This window comes from Struthio camelus, chromosome 12 (assembly GCF_040807025.1).
Source record: "Struthio camelus isolate bStrCam1 chromosome 12, bStrCam1.hap1, whole genome shotgun sequence".
In the NCBI taxonomy this organism is placed as follows: Eukaryota; Metazoa; Chordata; class Aves; order Struthioniformes; family Struthionidae; genus Struthio; species Struthio camelus.
Genome location: NC_090953.1, coordinates 702,663 through 721,468, shown reverse-complemented (window position 1 = coordinate 721,468; position 18,806 = coordinate 702,663). Strand labels below are relative to the sequence as shown.

The following is an 18,806-nucleotide window of genomic DNA, read 5'->3' as shown; positions in this document are numbered from 1 at the left end:
GCTCCCGGCTCCGCCCGCTCCCCGGCCGCAGCCCGCGCGGCCCCGGGCCGCCCCCGCCGGAAGAGCCGCCGGGGCCGGGACCGGGGCCGGGACCGGGGCCGGCGCCGCTGCCACGTCAGGCCTGGGCGGCCCCGGCGGGCGGAGCGGTGCGGAGCGGGGCCGGCGCGGCGCGGCGCGGCGCGGGGCGAGGATGGGCGGCTGGGCGCTGGCGGTGCTGCTCTGCGCGCTGCAGGCGGGCCGCGCCGCCGGCACCGAGCTCACCTTCGAGCTGCCCGACAGCGACAAGCAGTGCTTCCACGAGGAGCTGGAGCAGGGCCTCAAGTTCACGCTGGACTACCAGGTACGGCCCCGCTGGGCGCCCCTGCCCGGCCCGCGCACCCCGAACCTGGCCCTGAGCCTGCTTCTGCCCCTGCGCCCCTGCCCTGCTCCTGCCCCTGCCCGTGCAACCTGCCCTTGCTCCTGCCCATACGCCCCTGCACCCCTGCTCCTGCACCCCTTCCCCTGCCCGTGCAACCTGCCCCTGCCCGTGCATCTCTGCCCCTGCCCGTGCATCTCTGCCCTGCCCCTGCCTGTGCAACCTGCCCCTGCTCCTGCCCATACGCCCCTGCATCCCTGCCCCTGCACCCCTTCCCCTGCCTGTGCAACCTGCCCTGCCCCTGCATCTCTGCCCTGCCCCTGCCCGTGCAACCTACCCCTGCCCATATGCCCCTGCATCCCTGCCCATGCAACCTGCCCCTGCTCCTGCCACCTGCCCCTGCTCCTGCCCATACGCCCCTGCATCTCTGCCCTGCCCCTGCTCCCACCCGTGCCCCTGCCCTGTACCACCACCGTGCACCCCACAGCCCTGGCAGGGCTCCACTTGCACCTGCCCTACACGCCCCAGCCAGACACCCGTCCCAGCTCCCCCCGCGCCACTCCGGGAGCCGTTCCCAGCTCTGGCCACGCGCCCAGCAGTGCTTGTCTCGGAGGCGCTCAGCAGTGCCGGGATGTGCCTGCAGCAGCGGCAGGTGCAGGAGCCCCCGGCTTGGCCGTTAGGGCCGGCTCGGGCCGTCCGCCTTGCCCAGGTATCATGCATGAGCTCCAGGCACCTCGGAGCACAGAGTTCCCTGGGTGCTCTAGCAGCCTGCACCCCCAGCCTGTCGCGGGCCCCCAGCAGCTGCGAGCACCGTGCCCTGCGCTGCCGCTGCCGAGGTCACGGCCCCAGGACGGAGCAGAGGCACTCGCAGGGCAGTTCTGCAGGTGCCACCCGTGTGTCTCATTCCGCAGGTGATCACAGGGGGACACTATGATGTGGACTGCTATGTGGAGGACCCCAACGGCAGGACTATCTATAAGGAGACCAAGAAGCAGTACGATAGCTTCCCACATCGAGCCGAAGTCAAGGGTGTCTACACTTTCTGCTTCAGCAACGAGTTCTCCACCTTCTCGCACAAAACAGTCTACTTCGACTTCCAGGTCGGCGACGAGCCGCCGATCCTGCCCGACATGAGCAACCGAGTCACTGCCTTGACACAGGTTTGTTGCGCGCCGCAACTCCCTTCTCACATCAGGAAGAAGGTCCTGCCGCAACTCCTGCTTGTGGCTAAACAGCACAAACGCATGGGATGGCTGGTCAGGACTCATCCCCCTTCCCCTCTGCCAAAAGCAGAAGTGCCCAACTGCCAGCTAACTGCTCTGGCAGGATGCAGGCACGGTTGTCCTCCCAGAGGGGGAGCAGAGCTGCTAGCGCAGGCAGAGCAGAGGCACAAAGACAGATGTCAAGGGTGCTCTGAGCCAAGGCAGAGCTGGGTCTGAACCTCCTCAAGTCCTGCAGCCCCGTGGTTTTCACCAGGGCTCACCCCATTCAGGAGAGAGCACAGCAAGGCTTTTCCATCCCTTGTATGAGCCAGGAGGGGTGGCCGTGCCTGGGGCTGGGACCCAGACCCCCTCCCTGAGTCCCAGCCCCAAACGCAGAGGGGATCTGTATGCGGGCTCGGTGGGCTCTGGCCCACCCTTCCCAGGCACCGCGCTCTGTAGCCTCAGGGCAGCGGGGTATCCCTGCCCTGCAGTCAGACCGCCCCGGCACCCCTTTTCCTCCAGAGCACGAGACGTTCGATGCCGCGGGCAGTTGGGCCCCAGATAGTCCCAGCAGGCACCTCCGTCAGGGCCTGGTCTCGAACGTTTGCCCTTCAAGCAGAACTGGCACAGGGGCCTCCCCCTCTGCTGCTGGCAGACACCAGCAGCACAGGGTGCATCTGCCCAGCCCTGACGCCCGAGGATGATCCTCAGCACCTTTCGCCACAAGGGCCGGGTCCAAGCTATGCTGTGTCAGGATTGGGGAGCAATGGAGCTTGTTTGTCTCCCCAGATGGAGTCTGCCTGCGTCACGATCCATGAAGCTCTGAACACAGTGATAGACTCCCAGACTCACTATCGCCTGCGGGAAGCGCAGGACCGGAACAGAGCAGAAGACCTCAACGACCGGGTCTTGTACTGGTCGGTTGGGGAAACCGTCATTCTCTTTGTGGTCAGCATTGGCCAAGTGATGCTGCTCAAAAGCTTCTTCACTGAAAAGAGACCAGGCAGTGGTGGAGCCAGCACCTAGGAGCCGAAGCTCTTCCTGTGCCCAGACCTGCAGGAGAGGGTGGGAGGCAGAAGGGGACAGACAGACAGCGTTCCCCTGAGTCACAGGTTTACACCTCTGTCCTTTGCAAGGTGCTGCCACGGGGAGGGGGCTGGGGAAGGAGCAGGGGATGATGCAACACAGCAAACGGTCACAGGCACCGGCCTCCCTGAGCAGTCCCTGCTAGCGACACTTCTCTCTCTGCCATCGCCCTGCTGGCTCCGCGGTGCCTGCCGCTCCCTGCCCCTCGCCCAGCCTGTCTGCCCCTGCTCTCCGACTCCTCTGGGGAAGAGGGAGGACTTGCCGAGGTTTTGCATCAACAGCCTGTCCTCTTACCTGATGCCCCTTGCCCCTCCAGAGCCAGATGCAATTGCAAGATGCAGCCCTGCGTCCAGCAAGGCCACACACTGCCCGCACGCACCCAGCAAAGCCCCAGGCCAGCTGGGCAGGGAGCTGTGCCCAGGCCCCGCTGGCAGGAGCGCGACGAGGGGATGGGGCAGAGCAGGCTCCCCCCCTACTGACCTTCCCAGCACCGTAGGATGTGCCATTAGCCTACAGAAGGAGACCTGCAGGATTTGTGCTTCCAGAGGCCGTGGAAGAGCTAGACGCAGGATGGGCCCACAGGGCTGCTGGCATGCGTGAGCGCAGCTCCTCCGCGTGTCTGGAGCAGACAGGTCGCTCTCACCATCGCTCACAGATGCACGCTTAGCATTGACCACCCAAGGCCGGGAGCTCCAGGAAACCCTCGTGGGCTCTAAAAGCAGAGGTGAGGTTTCAGCAGGGGCTTTTTGCTTGGTTATTTCATTTGCTTTCCAAGCCCCTGTCCTCACAACGAAGCACTTGCCAGGCTCTTCTCTGCAGGGTGAGCTAGCAATATACTTGGTAGAAGATTAAATTTTCCTAATTACATAAGTCTACACCTGGGACTTGGGCACCACAAACGACGCCTTGCCCAGCAAACAGGCAGGAGCAGGCACAGCTCTGCTCCGTCCATGCCAAGGGAGAGACCACAGCCAGCAGGAAGCCCCCGGCCCCTTCCCCACGCTGCAGGGAGAGTGCCCTGCTCCGCTGAGACTGCAGCCCAACGGAAGCAGCACCCCTTCCCTGCCTCCCCGGAAACGCAGACCCTCCTGCTTCCCCCGGCCGCAGCAGGGAGGCTGGCGAGACGCAGCGCACGGGTGAACTGCTGTTCCCAAATGACCCAGCAGCAACTTGTGCGTGACCTTTTGGGGACCAGAGCATCGGACGCTGCCATCAGCCCTCAAGCAGGCGAGCACAGGAACCACGCTCCCCCGAGCCAGAGCAGCACCACTGTAACGCTACTTTGCCACTTCGTAATAAACCCATGAGCTCATGGTCCCTGCTCCCGTTATTGGACCCTGCTGCCAGGCACGGACAGCAAGGTACACTAACAGCCAGCGTGGAGATTTCCTTCCCCGCCCGCAGCAGGTCCTGCCAGTTCCTGCCTTGTCAGGCCGCCAGTCCCCTCCCAGAGCTCGTGGACTGCAGTCGCCAGCGGTGCCCAGCGCGGTCCGCGGCGCCCAGCGCGCTCCTGCCCCTCCACGCCTGCCCGGCGCCTGGCTGCGCTCCCCTACACGGCTGCACCGCTCTGCAGACCAGGGCTCTGCCGGCTGGCCGCAGCCTCGCGCGGGCCCCGCAGGGCCGGGGGAGCCCGGCCGGGGCTCAGCCGGCCGCCGCGCCGCGGAGCTGCCACGTCTGCGCCGCGCTGCGCAGCAGAGGGAGCTCCGCGAACGCCGACCGAGCAGTCCCAGCCTGCCGGCCCAGCCCGTGCTGCTGCCGTCTCACCGGGCTGCTCCGAGAGGCTGGCTGCTCCCGCAGCCCCCACCTGAGACCCCGAGGATGGCCACATCCATAGTAGCTGCCTCGGCGGAGTGCAGCTGGCGTCGGGGCTGTCCCTCGCAGCTCTTGTGCGCTGCCCAGCACCAGGTTGCAAGGGCGCTCGGAGCTGCTGGCCCTGCCTTTTGCCCCCCCGCCGTGGCTCCCAGAGCCCCTGCGGCAAGCGCAGGGCTTACACGGCACCTCCCAAAGCCGAGACCTGTTTGAAGCCGTGCCCAGAACCGCTGGCCTGGCGCGGCCCCAGCGGCCTCATCCAGCCCCGCGGCGGGGCAGCGCAGCCCGTGCGTCAGCCGGATACGGGACCAGCACCAGCCGGAGCAGCGCCAGTCTGCCCGCTGGCCCTGGGCAGAGCTCCGTCCAAGAGGAAGCGTCTGAACGCGGCCAAGTCGCTCGCCCGCTGCCGCCCTGCCCGCTGGCAGCCGGGGCCACGCACGAGCTCGGCCAGCGTCGCCGGCAGCGGCCGAACGGGCGCCCGGCCCTGGAGCAGCAGCCGCTCGCCGGGAGAGCCGTGGCGGGGAGCACCTTCCCCCGCCGCCCCTCCGTCAGCACGGCCAGGTCTCGGGCAAATCCACAGGCTGAGCTTTCTCTGGCGGGGGGGCAGCAGGGGCCAAGGGAGCGCGAGCGCCGCGGAGCGAGGCGGCCGGAGCCCCCGGCGGGGCGCAGCCCGGACAGCCCTTGGGACGGGCGCAGCAGCACCCAGCACGGGCCGTTCCCGACCCCCGGTCCCCGTCGGCCATCCCGCGCCGCCGGCACCTTCCGCCTGCCCGCCCGCGGGCTCGGACCGGCTGCTGCGGGGCGCGAGGAGCCCAGGCTGCCCGGCTGCGCCCCAGCTCCCGCCGCGGCCCCGGCCTCTCCCAGCGCCGGCACGGCCAGGCGCCTGCCGGCTCCCGCGCCCGGCGGCAGCCCCGGCCTTGGAGCAGTTGCTACGCAGCCGGGAGCGGGCCGAGCCCCCGTGCCTCGCAACGACCTTCGCAGGAGCAGCCGGCTCCCGTTTCCGGAGGGGAGCCGCTGCAGGCGGGAGCCGAGCGGGCTCGCCGAGCCTGGCGTCCTGGGAACAGCGCCGGCAGCAGCTCGAGAGCGGGCAGCAGCCCCGCGCCTGCCGAGGCCCTGGCTCTGCCGGCCCAGCAGACCGGCGGGGGCTGGCCGCGGCCCCCAGCTCCCTCTGCAGAGAGGACAGCGCCGAGCCCTGGCTAAACTTGCTGCGCTCCCCAGCACTGTCCCCTTCCCTCCTCCTGGGGGGGGGGTCAGGGTCCTGCACCGCGCCGCTGCAGCGAGCGGAGCCTGCCGGAGCTGCCGCCTCCCGCCAGCCCGCCCCCGCCGCAGGCACCCCGCCACGAGAAGCAGCCGCAGGACGCTTTATTGCTCTGCCGAGCTCTGTGCCAGGAGCTTTCCGCTAAGCCTGGCAGTCACAGAGGGGGACGAGGGGACGAGGGGCGCTCGCGCACCTGCCCGGCAGCCCGACCTGCTCGCCCCCGCCACGTGCACAGCAGAGCCGCAGGGGGCTGCGGCAGCAGAGCCGCGATGACCCCGTCCTCCGCCGCGCCGGTGCTGCACCCATCCTGCCCGCTGCCCCCCAGCTGCCCCCCGGGTCCCGGTCCCGGTCCCGGTCCCGGCCCGCGTCAGCCGGAGCCTTGGCAGAGCGGGGCCGAGGCAGCGGCGCAGGATGCTCCGGGGCAGCCCCAGCCTCACAGAGAGCCGCTCTCGCAGGCGCCGGCCCCGGCCCCGGCCACCGGCCCCGGCACCTCCTGCCGCCGCTTGGCCCGCAGGGAGGAGGCAGAGCAGCGGAAGGAGCCCGTGGCCGGGGAGGGCGGCTCTGGCGCGGGGCCCTGCCCGCAGGGGCAGCCGCAGCCCGCGCCCCTCTGGAAGGGGATGGTGAAGAGCCCGTAGGTGATGGGGTCCAGGCAGGCGTTGAAGAGGCCGAAGATGAAGAGGATGTGGCTGAGGGACTGCGAGACCCTCTTCTCCATGGCCCGCGGGCAGAACCAGTACCACAGCCCCAGCAGGTAGTAGGGGGTCCAGCAGAGGATGAAGGACGAGACGATGACCAGGCTCATCTTCAGCGTGCGCAGCCGTGCCCGCGGGATGTTGTTCCTGGAGCACCGCAGGGACGTGTCCCTGGAGGAGACTGAAACGCAGCAGCACCGCCGGCTTAGCCAGCGGGCCGGGCCGGGGACCGCACGCCCACGAGGAAGGGCCGGGGGTCCCCGCTTAGCCTTTGCCATGGCTTTGCCTCCCCGGCTCCCCCCGTCCCAGGAGCCTGCAAAGCCCCCGACGCTCACAGAGGCTGGAGCCCATGCGCCGGGAGATCTCCAGGAGGATGCGGGCGTAGCAGCACACCATGACCAGCAGCGGCAGCAGGAAGAGGCAGGCGAAGCTGAGCATGTTGTAGAGGGTCTCGTGCCAGGGCCGGGCGAAGCTGCCCCGCGTGGTGCACTGCGTGAAGTTGCGCGGGGCGCGGACGGTCACCGTGTGGAAGAGGAACAGCTGGAAGCAGAGCACGGATGGGCCGGCGGCCTCTCCGCAGGGCCGCGGGGACCCTGCCTCGATACTGCAATGCCCGGGCACGGCACGAGGAGTCCGGGGCGCGGGCAGGAGCGGGGCGCGAGGGGGGTACCTGCGGCACAGAGAGGCCGGCGCTGAGCAGCCAGGCGGCGTAGAGCATGAGCTGGTTCCTCCTCCGGGCGCGGGCGATGGCCAGCGGGCGCAGGATGGCGGCCTGCCGGTCCAGGCTGATGACCACGGTGACGAAGGCGGAGGCGTACATGGCCAGCAGCTTGAGGTACATGAGGAGGCGGCAGGCCAGGTCGCCCGCCCGCCACTGCACGGTGATGTTCCAGACGGCGTCCAGCGGCATCACCACCACCGTCACCAGCAGGTCGGCCGCCGCCAGGTGCAGCAGCAGCACCCGGATGTGGGAGCGCCGGCCGCGCCGCCGGCCCCCGGCCGCCCGCAGCACCGCCAGGTTGCAGCCGGCGGCCAGGGCGAAGAGGGCGAAGGTGATGGCCACGCGGGCCTGGGCGGCGGGGGAGAAGGTGGGCAGGCGCAGGGCCTCCTCGCTGCTGTTGGGCCAGGGGCTCCAGGCGCAGCCCCTCTCCGGAGGGGACAGGCTGCCGCAGGGCGCCGCGCCGGCCGCCCCGCTGCCGTTCCCCAGCGCGGGCTCGGGGTCCTGCCGGCTCCCTCCTGCCGCGACAGGCAGCGTCAGCGCCGGGCCAGCCCCGACCCGGGCCTGTCCGGCGGGTCTGGGGCTCCAGGGCAGCACGGTGACCCTCAGCACGGGAGGAGAGGCAGCCCCCGTCCCCCTGCTCCCGGCTGCCCCGGGGACCCTCGCCCCAGCTCACCGCTTTCCCGTCTGCAGCTCCGCCTCGCGCCCCTGCTCCCCCGGCCCCGCAGAGCTGGGGGTCCGAGGGAGATGGCCTCAGCTGACCCCATTCCCGCTGCCCGGCCCATTGCCCACCCCGGAGCACCCCTCCTGGTCCTGCACCAGGGACGGAGAGCCCGATGCAAGCGGCTCCGTGGGACCGGGCGCCCCCTTCCCCGCACCCACCTCACCTCCGGCCGCAGCCTGCAGCCCAGCTCCTCCGCTGAAGTGGGCCATGTCCCAGCTGCTGCTCACGCTCTCCCGCCTCTCCGCTCCGAGGGCTCCCGCATCAGCGCCGTGCCCAGCCGCAGCGAGCCGGCCGGCCGGCGGCCCAGCTTGCCGAGCGCGGAGGAAGAGCACCGCACCCGCCGCTGGGAGAGCGGGGAGCGGGGCAGGAGCTGCCGTCGCTCTGCCGCCTGCAGCCACCTCCGCTCCTGTCCCTGGCCAGGCACAGCAGGCGATCGATGGGATGCCCTTGGTAGCTCAGGTTGCTCCTTGACGTAACCAGCCCGCCTGGAACGTCTTGCTCCTTTACCCCTGCGCCACCCACCAGCACAAACACACACACACATGCGTGCAGAGGCTCGAGTGCACGTTCATGCACACACACGCCAGGGCACGCGTGTGTGCACACATGCATCCACACCCACATCCACACCCACCCCTCTGCCACACGGTCTCTCCGAGTGCCCCCATCCCACAGCACACAGCTCTGTCCTGCTCCATCCACCACCCCCACTGCACAGGGTCATCCCAAATCCCTCTGGGAAGCTGAATGGGAAGACAAGTCCCCCTCAAGCCTGAAGCCTTCTGCAAGGTGGGGCTGGGGTGGCACCTTGTGCTGCTGCCCCCCAGGAAAGCCCCTTCCCCGGGCAGGGTGATGCACGTCCAAGGCGCGGGGGGCCAGGAAGCCAGGGAAATGCCCTGCAGCCCTGTGAAGGAGCCCCCCAGCCTGGGCCAGGCCCGCAGCCCGGGGGAAGGACCGGCCCCAGCACGGCAGCCCTGGGCTAGGCGCTGCGGCACGCACTGCCGGCGGAGGGCTGCGATCGCTGCTGCCAGGCCCCCAAGCCTGGTGGGCAGCGCGGCTCCCTGCCCCGCACGCCACCCCTCTGCGGCCCGGAGCCAGCCTGCGCGGCCCCTCGCCCCCACGGTGGAATCCGCGCCGGTCAGCTCGGCGGTCCGGCTGCCCAGGCCCGGCCGGGGCTCGGGCGGGGGGTCCGGCTGCAGAGCAGGAGCCTCGGGAGCCCCGGTTCGCAGGGCGCGCGGTGGGCATCGCTCTGCACGCATCGTTTGCTGCGACCCACGGGACCCTGCCCCGCAGCCCGTGGCCGTCCCCATGGCCAGAGCGTGTTCCCCCCCCCCCCAGCTGTAGCCTGGGGGAGGGGGACATGCCTCTTTTGCATCTCAAAGACTCTGTCCCCCCTCCCGCAGAAGGAATTAACGTTATTAGCAAGTCATTTCACAGATAAATGGGGCTCATTAGCCCTGCAGACCCCCTGCCCCAGAGGCCCTGGAGGGGAGGAGAAGGGCCCCCCCGGCACATTAGCGCCTGGCTGTCAGGCCCTTTGACGGGTCCCCGCAAGGGACCCCGCAGCCGCCCCGGCCCCGGTGCAGGCCCTGCACCCCATGGGCAGCCCATCACTGCGGGCAGCGCGGGAGGGGGCGGACCCCCTGCAGCCCCCCGCGCACGCGCTCTCCCTCCGGGCAGCTGGGGGGGTGGGACACAGCCCCTGCCCCACCAGCTGGGGGTCTGGGGAGGCCCTAACCCCCCCCGGGGCCGGAAGATGGCCCGGGGAAGGAGGTGTCTCTCCTGATACCTCCCAGCGATTGCTTTCCCAGATGCGGTCCTGCCGCGCTGCAGCCTCCCGCCTGGCCGCAGCTGCACGGCCCCCCGGCGACTCCGCGACAGTGCCCAGCGCCCCTGCCCCCTCCTGTGCCCTGCTGCAGAGCGCTGCCTCCTCCGGCCTCTCCGGCCCCCTCCCTGCCCCAAGCTGCTCGCCGGGGCTGCCACGGGGACTCGGGCACGCTGCACCCCGGCCGTGCCCTGCGCCTGGCTCCCACTGCGGGGACGCTGCACCCCGGCCGTGCCCTGCGCCCGGCCCCCGCTGCGGGCATGCTGCACCCCAGCCGTGCCCTGCGCCCGGCCCCCGCTGCGGGCACGCTGCACCCCGGCTGTGCCCTGCGCCCGGCCCCCGCTGCGGGCACGCTGCACCCCGGCCGTGCCCTGCGCCCGGCCCCCACTGCGGGCACGCTGCACCCCGGCCGTGCCCTGCGCCCGGCCCCCGCTGCGGGGACGCTGCACCCCGGCCGTGCCCTGCGCCCGGCCCCCGCTGCAGGCACGCTGCACCCCGGCCATGCCCTGCGCCCGGCCCCCGCTGCGGGGACGGAGGTAACACACAGCATAGGCACAAGGGTTTATTTATGTACAACCGCCGCCATCCCCAGCACATCCAGCATAGATCAGGGCTTGCGCAAGAGGCTCCTTGTCCCCACCACCCCCCAAAATGTCCAAGAGGGGACACGCATCCCCCGAAACCGCAGAGCTGCACGCAGCTGCTTGGTGCACCACGAAGCCACGCGGCGTCCGGGGCTCCAGCCCCGGGGAGCCAGGAGTTCGCCCCAGAGTCCCGGGCAAGAACGGGTCAGTCCTGGGGCTGCAACGGGAGCAGAGCCTCCAAGAGTGAGAGCAGATCCGCAGAGAGGTCCTGCAGGGAAGCAGAGGGATAGGTGAGATGGGGGCCTGGCCAGTGCAGGGGGTTCGGGGCAGGGTCCCAGGGGTCTCCTGAGGGCAGCAGGAGGACAGACCAGCAAAGCCCAGAGCCACCCACCAGGACGGCACCTGGTCAGGACCAAGCCACTCTGTGGCCTCAAGTCCATCCTGCCAGCGGAGACCCCAGCAAACACACGGGGGAGCCGCCAGGGAGGATCGGAGCAGGCTGCAGGAGCGAGCACCCAGCAGGTGCCCGCTGCAGGCTCAGCACCCGTCTCATCGAGGAGGGGAATGCTTTTCGGTGCCCATCCCCAGGTGACATTGCCATCGCCCCAGCACCAGCCTCCCGCACAGCCCCAAGGGGAGGCCACAGGCACTCCAAGACTGAGCCCAGCCCCTCGTCAGCCCCACACAGGGAAGGACATCAGGGCTTGTCCCACCACGTGACAGAGTGCACATACCTGGGTGACCATCCCTGCATCCGCAAACTCCGGCAACGTCAGCCCTGCCTCCAGGAGAGGGTCGCGGGGGGGCTCCGGGGGGCTCCCTGCCCCTGCGCAGTGAGGAGGGGACAGCCAGGAGGACACGTCGACGACGAGAGCCCCGTCCAGTCCCGGAGGGGTCCCAGCCATGGGGCCGCAGGGCAGCGATGCCCAAGCGCCCGTCCCCACGCCGGGCGCCCCGTCCAGCCCCACGGGGGTCTCGGCCACAGGGCTGCAAGGTGGCGATGCCCAGGCGCCCGTCCCCACGCCGGGCGCCCCATCCAGCCCCACGGGGGTCCCGGCTGCCGGGCCACAGGGCGGCGATGCCCAGGGGCCCGTCCCCACGCCGGGCGCCCCGTCCAGCCCCGCGGGGGTCCCGGCTGCTCGACCGCAGGGCGGCGATGCCCAGGCGCCCGTCCCCACGCCAGGCGCCCCGTCCAGCCCCGCGGGGGTCCCGGCCGCCGGGCCGCAGGGCGGCGGGGGCCGGCAGCAGCCCAGCCCCGGCGGGCAGAGCGGGCAGCGGCGGGCGGCCGCCCCCCGGCGCCGCGCCGGCCCCTCCTCGCCCAGCCCCAGCAGCGCCGAGAGGTGCCCGATGTAGCGGGCGGCGAGGCGCAGCGTCTCCACCTTGGTGAGGCTCTGGCCCGCCGGCGCCAGCGCGGGCGGCAGGTAGCGCCGCAGCGTGTGCAGCGCCCGCGCCAGCTGCCTCATGCGCAGCTTCTCCCGCTCGCTGGCGCTCTGCCGCTGGCCCCCGACGGGCCCCCGGGCGCCCTTCCTGCCGGGGCCGGGGCCGGAGCTGGAGCCGGAGCCGGGGCCGTGGCGGGGCCCGCGGGCCGCGTAGGGCGGCGAGCGGCCGCAGGAGTCCGGCGAGGCGGCGGACGAGCTGCTGCTGCTGCTGCTGCTGCTGCTGTAGCCGTCGGCGTCGCCGGGGCGGCCCCAGGCGCCGAGCAGCGGCAGGGCCGGCGCTGCCATGGCGGGGCCGTGTGCCGGCAGCCCCGGCGGCCCCGGCTTTATGCCGGCCCGGAGGTGTGAAGTGGCACCTCGGCCGGCCGGCGTCGGCAGCACTTCAAAGGCCGGGGGCGGGCGGGCGGGGGGGGGTCGCCAGCCTTTGAACACGCTGGTGACGAATTTTTACCCCGGCGCTGCGAGGCTGTCGCCCCCCCCCACTCCCCGACGGCGACCCCCCCTTCCCGCCCCCCGGCCCCCCGACCCCCCGGCCCGGACACGCACCCTGGTCCGGCGGGGCCGCGCGGGACCGACCCGCGAGTGGGGCCGCGCTCCCCCGCCGCCGCGGGCCACGGCGGAGGGTGAAGCGCCCCGGCCCCCCCGCAGCCCCCGCTAATAGCGTTTCACACGCTCCCACTAATGAGCCCTGACGCCTGCTGGGCCGAGCGGCCCCGCCGGAGCCCCCGCCGGCACAGCCCGCGCAGCCCCGCAGCCCCGGCGAGGGGCGCCCCGGCCCCGGCGCAGCCCGCAGCAGCCCGCACGGGACGGAGCAGCCCGGGGGGCACGGCCCCCGGCCAAGCACGCCCCTCACCGGGGCGCCGGGGCTGGGAGGGGGCCCCCCGCCGCGTTCCCAGGCCCCCGCAGGTGTCGCTCCCCGCCGCTGCTGTGAAGGTTTCCAGGGAAACGCAGCGCTGCGGCGCGCAAGGAAAACAGAGCAGGGAGCGGGGTGCGCGGGAAGGGGCGGGGGGGACCCGCTCCCCAAACGCAGGCTGCGGGCCCGGCACGCTGCGCAGGGCCCGTGCCGCAGGCAGCCGCCGCCCGGGGGGCAGCCCGCACAGCCCCCAACGTGCAGGTGTAGGCAGTCCCCTTGTAGCACAGCAGTGTGCACAGCCCCCCATGTCACCGGGTGTGCACAGTCCCCTGGGACACAGCAGTGTGCACAGCCCCCTCTGTCACCGGGTGTGCACAGTCCCCTGGGACACAGCAGTGTGCACAGCCCCCTGTGTCACCAGGTGTGCACAGCCCCTGGGGATACAGCAGTGTGCACAGCCCCCCCTGTCACCGGGTGTGCACAGCCCCTGGGGACACAGCAGTGTGCACAGCCCCCCATGTCACCAGGTGTGCACAGCCCCTGGGGACACAGCAGTGTGCCTGACTCCCCCCCATGAGGGGGCACGCTCAGCCCACGATTTCCCCTAGCAGGTCCACATGGAAACCCGCAGACAGGGACCCTGGAGGGGCAGGGAGCCAGCCGTGGGGCAGCGAGCAGGGCATAGGGAACTGAGCTGAGCGTGGGGCACGAAGCTGGGCACGGGGCTGCGTGCAGAGCACAGAGCTGCTGGGCATGGGGCATGGAGTGGGCGCAGGGCTGGGTGTGGGGCATGGAGCTGGGCATGGGGCATGGAGTGGGCGCAGGGCTGGGTGTGGGGCATGGAGTGGGCGCAGGGCTGGGTGTGGGGCATGGAGCTGGGCAGGGGAACTGAGGTGGGCAGGGGGCACGGGGCTGGGCACAGGCAACCAGGCTGTGTGGGGCGTGGGGCTGGCCATGGGGCACACGGGCTCTGCCAGCTCCTCCCAGGGACATGTTGGAGGGACTTTCCTCCCCGAGCTGGGGATAACGCTGGATGAGCCAAGGCTTTGTCACTGATGGGGCTCACGATTCCCAACGCTCACATGACGGTTATTAAGTTATCCTCGGAAACATGGGGCGATGGCACGGCGGCTGTGAGGTAAGCCTGGCTGCGCTTATCGCCAGCCCTGGGCCGTGCGCTCCAGCCAGCCGAACCTCTGCAGTTTCTGTGCTCGCGCCCTCCTCGGCAGGAGGAGGTGGAGGATGAGGCAGGGGCTGGACAACGTGGCTCGGCCCCGTGCCAGCCGCCCCGCCACAGGCTGCAGCCCGCTCCCGCCGGGTGCTGTTGGGCCCGGCGGGCAGCCTGCACAGGGCAGTTGGCTTTCAAAACCATCCTTTGCAGGTCATCTTGGGGCCGATCTGAGCCCTAGCCGGTCACTGGCGTGGACGCCGCGGGCAGCTGGGGACTCCCCTGCCTCTCGCCCTTCCTGCCGCCACACCACCACTGCACCCAGCCACGGCCGCGAGGCACGGCTCTCCTCTCCGACCCGTGCGCAGCCCCAAGCGCGTCCCTGACCCCCCTGCTGCAAACCGGGCCGCTGCCAGGGCCTGGGCAAACGTGCGCCGCGCACCTCGCTGCAGGGGTCACCCGCTGCCTGCACCCGCCGCCCAGCCGAGCCCTGTTAAAGGCTACCACCACGGACCTTTGCGACAGCCCAGGCAGCCTCTATTAGGTATCATAAGGACACTGGCAGCTAAATCAGCAGTTATCTCATTACAAACGTTTCAAACGTAGTGGATAAAGGACTGCAGAGTTAACAGCTCTCACTGCCCGCTCCTGCCCTCCCTTACACTAGAGGAAGTGCTGCATCACTTCTCCCGTCCAAGGTCCAAGCGTGCTGGTGTCTGACTCTAACTCAGACCCTGCAAAGCGTTTCCACGCTCAGAAACCCGACTCATCTTTGCAGGGACAGCAGCCGGCCGGCACACCACCCCCTGAGCCGGGCTGCCTGCAGCCGGGAGCGCGGCAGGGCGCTCCGCACCACGGCCATCGGCACGGCCCGGGGCACGCGGCCCGGCGGCCCCACGCGCGGGCGCCCCTTCCCTGCCCGGCCGCCTCCTGGAGCGCTCGCCCCTCAGCCCTGCCTTGCCCCTTTCCCAGGCCCCCTCCTGGGTCTCATTAGCTGACGAGCTCCTGGGTAATGAGTTCTGCGGCCCCGCTGGGCAGCCGGTTCCCACCTCCCTCTGTGTTTAGACAAGTGCTGGAGCGCGGCAGGGCCGTGACAGCGCTGGGACGTGGGGTCAGAGCTGGCCCCTCGCTGCAGGGAGAGGTCACAGGCCCCAGCCCCACAGGGGACCCGGGGGTCCCTCCAGCCCCTGACATGGGCAGCCTTCCACCCAGGCCGCTTATCTCCTGGAGCAGACCCTGAACAAGCACCGTGCCTGAGCCCGGAGGAGTTCATGGGCTATGTGCCTCCAGCACCTCTGGGGACACATCTGGGGCACCCAGCAGAGCTGCTGGACAGGTACAGCAAGCTGTCCCTTCTCCTGCATGCTCCTCCTGCAAGCTCCAGCGTCCTGGGAGGGTGTCTGCTCCATCCTCCTCTGCTCCGCACACAGCAGCACATCCTCACCCAGGACCCCTGTGCCCGCTGCCCACACCTCTCCCAGCACCACGGCTTCACTCCGTTGGCAAGAAGGACTCAGCCCTTTCAGGGCAGGGACAGAGAGTGGCTGGGGTCACACACCTGCAAGGCCCTGGCCCCTTGCTGTGCACTCCTCTACATCCCCTGGGGCAGAGGAGGGCTGGTGGGGAGAGCACAGCAGAAAACACACCAGAAAGCAGCCCTCGATGCAGCAGGAGGAGAGAAACCTGGACTAGCAGCTGCCTCCCTGATACCCTCACTAGGCTCCCCCAGCCTGCAAAGTGCAGCCAGGCTTCCCGGCCCTGGAGCATCCCAAAGAGCTGAGCACCGTGGTCTGGTGCTTCCTGCAGCCGCGCACAGCTTGCAGGAGGCAGCAGATCTCCCACGGCTGAGAGCCCCCAGGACGTGCACACATGGGACCAGCGTGAGCCTGGCACTGCCAAGGGCCCTTCTTGCCCATAGAGCCACACCGAAACCCGGCCCAGCAGCGGCCAGCCTGCCCCATCGCCCGCCCAGCCGCCGCGAGGCGCGTGATGCCACAGGGCATCAGGGGCGATGGGAACCTGCTGCCCCACACAGGGCAGAGCCGAGCGGGATACACAGGGGCTTGGCAGGAGAATGACCAGACCAAGCCTTCTGGAGTGATGCGTGGGGAGGGCTGAAGCTGCAAGCTTGGGGTTTCCAGCCCAGGGTCTGGGGTTTGTGCCGGCTGGACCAGCCCTGCTCCATGCAGCCGAGCAGCGTGGTGGGGCGTAGGGCTGGGCGCCCTCAGACAGCACAGGCTGTTCCTGCAGCTTCTCCAGAGCTTGCAAGGTGCTCAGGGAAGCAGGGCTGCATCTCACAGGGTGCAGGGAGGCTAAGGCAGCACAGCCGGGCTGCAGGGACTGCCACAGGACATCCCAGCGAGGGCGCACATCGGTCTGCCCCAAATGCGCTGGCCTGGCCAAGCATCCCTGAGCCGGTAACGTGGCGGTGGGAGCACGCCAGGAGCCCCAGCCCTCAGGGACCACGGCTGGGAGCTGTGCAGAGGGGCAGAAGCGGTGTGGGCATCGCCCGTGCTGAGGTGCAGGACAGGGTGACACCTCCGAGGACACGGAGCTGGCTTGACAGCCCCCGGGCGGTGGCTCAGGGTGCTCGGCGGCTCTCCCGTGGCGCTCCCAGTGCTGCAAGGTCAAGTCGCCGCTGCAGCTCAGCACCATGCAAAGTCGCCAGGAGAGCCGGGGGCGCGGGCGAGCTCTGGCAGGGCTGGTAGGCACGTTAGCATCTCTCACGACCGTGTGAATTGGCCCTTGCACACTTCCCAGCGCCGGGCAGCGCCAATTAAGGGCCGGAGGAGTCAGAACTGACACCTCCGCAAATGGGTCCGGCTTTCCCAGGCTCCCGGCCCCGGCCCCTGCCCGCGCTCCCTGGGCTTTGACACCTCCGGGCGGCCCGCGAAGGTGTCGCTTCACACCTCGGGCCCCGCATAAAGCCGGGGCCGCCCCGGGCTCCCGCAGACACGCTGCCGCCCCACCATGGCCGGCTGCCCCACGCCGCTGCTGGCCCGCGAGCGCCGGGCCGGGGGGCTGCCGGGGCGGTGCGGGGGGCCCGTCGGGGGCCAGCGGCAGAGCGCCAGCGAGCGGGAGAAGCTGCGCATGAGGCAGCTGGCGCGGGCGCTGCACACGCTGCGGCGCTACCTGCCGCCCGCGCTGGCGCCGGCGGGCCAGAGCCTCACCAAGGTGGAGACGCTGCGCCTCGCCGCCCGCTACATCGGGCACCTCTCGGCGCTGCTGGGGCTGGGCGAGGAGGGGCCGGCGCGGCGCCGGGGGGCGGCCGCCCGCCGCTGCCCGCTCTGCCCGCCGGGGCTGGGCTGCTGCCGGCCCCCGCCGCCCTGCGGCCCGGCGGCCGGGACCCCCGCGGGGCTGGACGGGGTCACCGGCGTGGGGACGGGCGCCTGGGCATCGCCGCCCTGCGGTCGAGCAGCCGGGACCCCCGTGGGGCTGGACGGGGCCCCCAGCATGGGGACAGGCGCCTGGGCATCGCCGCCCTGCGGCCCGGCGGCCGGGACCCCCGTGGGGCTGGACAGGGCGCCCGGCGTGGGGACGGGCGCCTGGGCATCGCCGCCCTGCGGTCGAGCAGCCGGGACCCCCGTGGGGCTGGACGGGGCCCCCAGCATGGGGACAGGCGCCTGGGCATCGCCGCCCTGCGGCCCGGCGGCCGGGACCCCCGTGGGGCTGGACGGGGCGCCCGGCGTGGGGACGGGCGCCTGGGCATCGCCACCTTGCAGCCCTGTGGCCGAGACCCCCGTGGGGCTGGACGGGGCGCCCGGCGTGGGGACGGGCGCTTGGGCATCGCTGCCCTGCGGCCCCATGGCTGGGACCCCTCCGGGACTGGACGGGGCTCTCGTCGTCGACGTGTCCTCCTGGCTGTCCCCTCCTCACTGCGCAGGGGCAGGGAGCCCCCCGGAGCCCCCCCGCGACCCTCTCCTGGAGGCAGGGCTGACGTTGCCGGAGTTTGTGGACACAGGGATGGTCACCCAGGCGCTTCCTGGGGCCCCTGGCTCAGGCTCGGGGTCCTGGTCATCGTCACTCTGTGGCCTCGGAGCAGCGACTGTGCTGCATCCCCCCCAAAGACGCGACATGGTGGCCGGCACTGGGACCGCTTCCTCCTCCTGCACGGAGCCGGCAGCCCCCGGGGCGGTGGTGACGGACACGGAGCCCCACAGATGCCCTGTGCACGGCGCTCAGCTTGATGCTCGCTCCCAGGTACGCACAGCCCCTGGCCCTGCCGCGCCGGGCTCTGGCCCCTGCCACCCGCTCGGGGGGCAGCCGGGCTGGAGGCAGGCGGCCGGGGGCCGTCGTGGGAATGGCGTGGGTTGGGGGGATGCTGCCCGCGGGGTGCAGGCAGAGATGGGCTGCCAGGCGGATGCCCCAGCAAAGTCCTGTGCTGGCAAAGCCATGCCAGGGCTGGCGGAGGGGGCATTGCAGAGCCGGCTGCGCGGGAGAGCCAGGCCGCTGGCGTGGGGTGCAGGGTTCGGGGTTCGGAGTGTGGGGTTCAGGGTGTGGGGTTCAGGGTGCAAGGCACGGGGTGCAGGGCGCAGCATGCGGGGTGCAGGGCACAGGGTGCGGGGCACGAGGTGTGGGGTGCAGGTGTGGGGTGTGGCTGCAGGGTGCAGGGTTCGGAGTGTGGGGTTTGGGGTGTAGGGTGTGGGGCATGGGGTGCAGGTGCAGGGTGTGGGGTACAGGGTGCGGGGTGTGGGTTGCGGGGTGCAGGGTGCGGGGTGCAGGGCACAGGGTGTGGGGTGCGGTGTGCATGGTGCATGGTGCAGGTGCGGGGTGTGGGTTGCGGGGTGCAGGGTGCAGGTGCGGGGTGCAGGATGCAGGGTGCACGGTGTGGGGTGCGGGGTGCACGGTGCATGGTGCAGGTGTGGGGTGTGGGTTGCAGGGTGCACGGTGTGGGGTGTGGGGTGCACGGTGCAGGTGTGGGGTGCAGGGTGGAGGCGCAGGGTGCGGGATGCAGTGCTCAGGGGGCAGGGCACGGTCCCGTCCCGCGCCAGATCTGCCGACAGAGCTCTCTTTCGGCACAGCTCGGCAGCCCGCCGGCCCTGGCCTGCCTCATCTCGCCGGGCACCCAGCCAGCCCCCGGGCTGCCCGGCGGCGCC

The 18,806-nt window shown here is 71.2% G+C and overlaps 3 protein-coding genes across 3 annotated transcripts; 1 reads left to right on the top strand and 2 right to left on the bottom strand.

Moving 5' to 3' along the window:
• The first annotated feature begins 146 nt into the window (after window positions 1-146).
• TMED3 (transmembrane p24 trafficking protein 3) lies at window positions 147-3,957 on the top strand. The gene is made up of 3 exons (XM_068958439.1): window positions 147-340; window positions 1,267-1,515; window positions 2,347-3,957. The coding sequence occupies exons 1-3, from the start codon at window positions 191-193 to the stop codon at window positions 2,581-2,583; spliced, it is 636 nt and encodes a 211-aa protein (XP_068814540.1). The 5' UTR covers window positions 147-190; the 3' UTR covers window positions 2,584-3,957.
• Window positions 3,958-5,812: 1,855 nt separating this feature from the next.
• LOC138068886 (gonadotropin-releasing hormone II receptor-like) lies at window positions 5,813-8,193 on the bottom strand. Its single transcript, XM_068958431.1, has 4 exons — window positions 8,008-8,193; window positions 7,073-7,638; window positions 6,738-6,942; window positions 5,813-6,583 (listed from the first exon to the last, which is right to left on the bottom strand). Exons 1-4 carry the CDS (start codon window positions 8,051-8,053, stop codon window positions 6,144-6,146), a joined length of 1,257 nt encoding a protein of 418 aa, XP_068814532.1. The 5' UTR covers window positions 8,054-8,193; the 3' UTR covers window positions 5,813-6,143.
• Window positions 8,194-10,458: 2,265 nt separating this feature from the next.
• Window positions 10,459-11,977, bottom strand: LOC138068928 (mesoderm posterior protein 1-like). Its single transcript, XM_068958839.1, has 2 exons — window positions 10,988-11,977; window positions 10,459-10,521 (listed from the first exon to the last, which is right to left on the bottom strand). The coding sequence occupies exons 1-2, from the start codon at window positions 11,975-11,977 to the stop codon at window positions 10,459-10,461; spliced, it is 1,053 nt and encodes a 350-aa protein (XP_068814940.1).
• Between the last annotated feature and the right edge of the window lie 6,829 nt (window positions 11,978-18,806).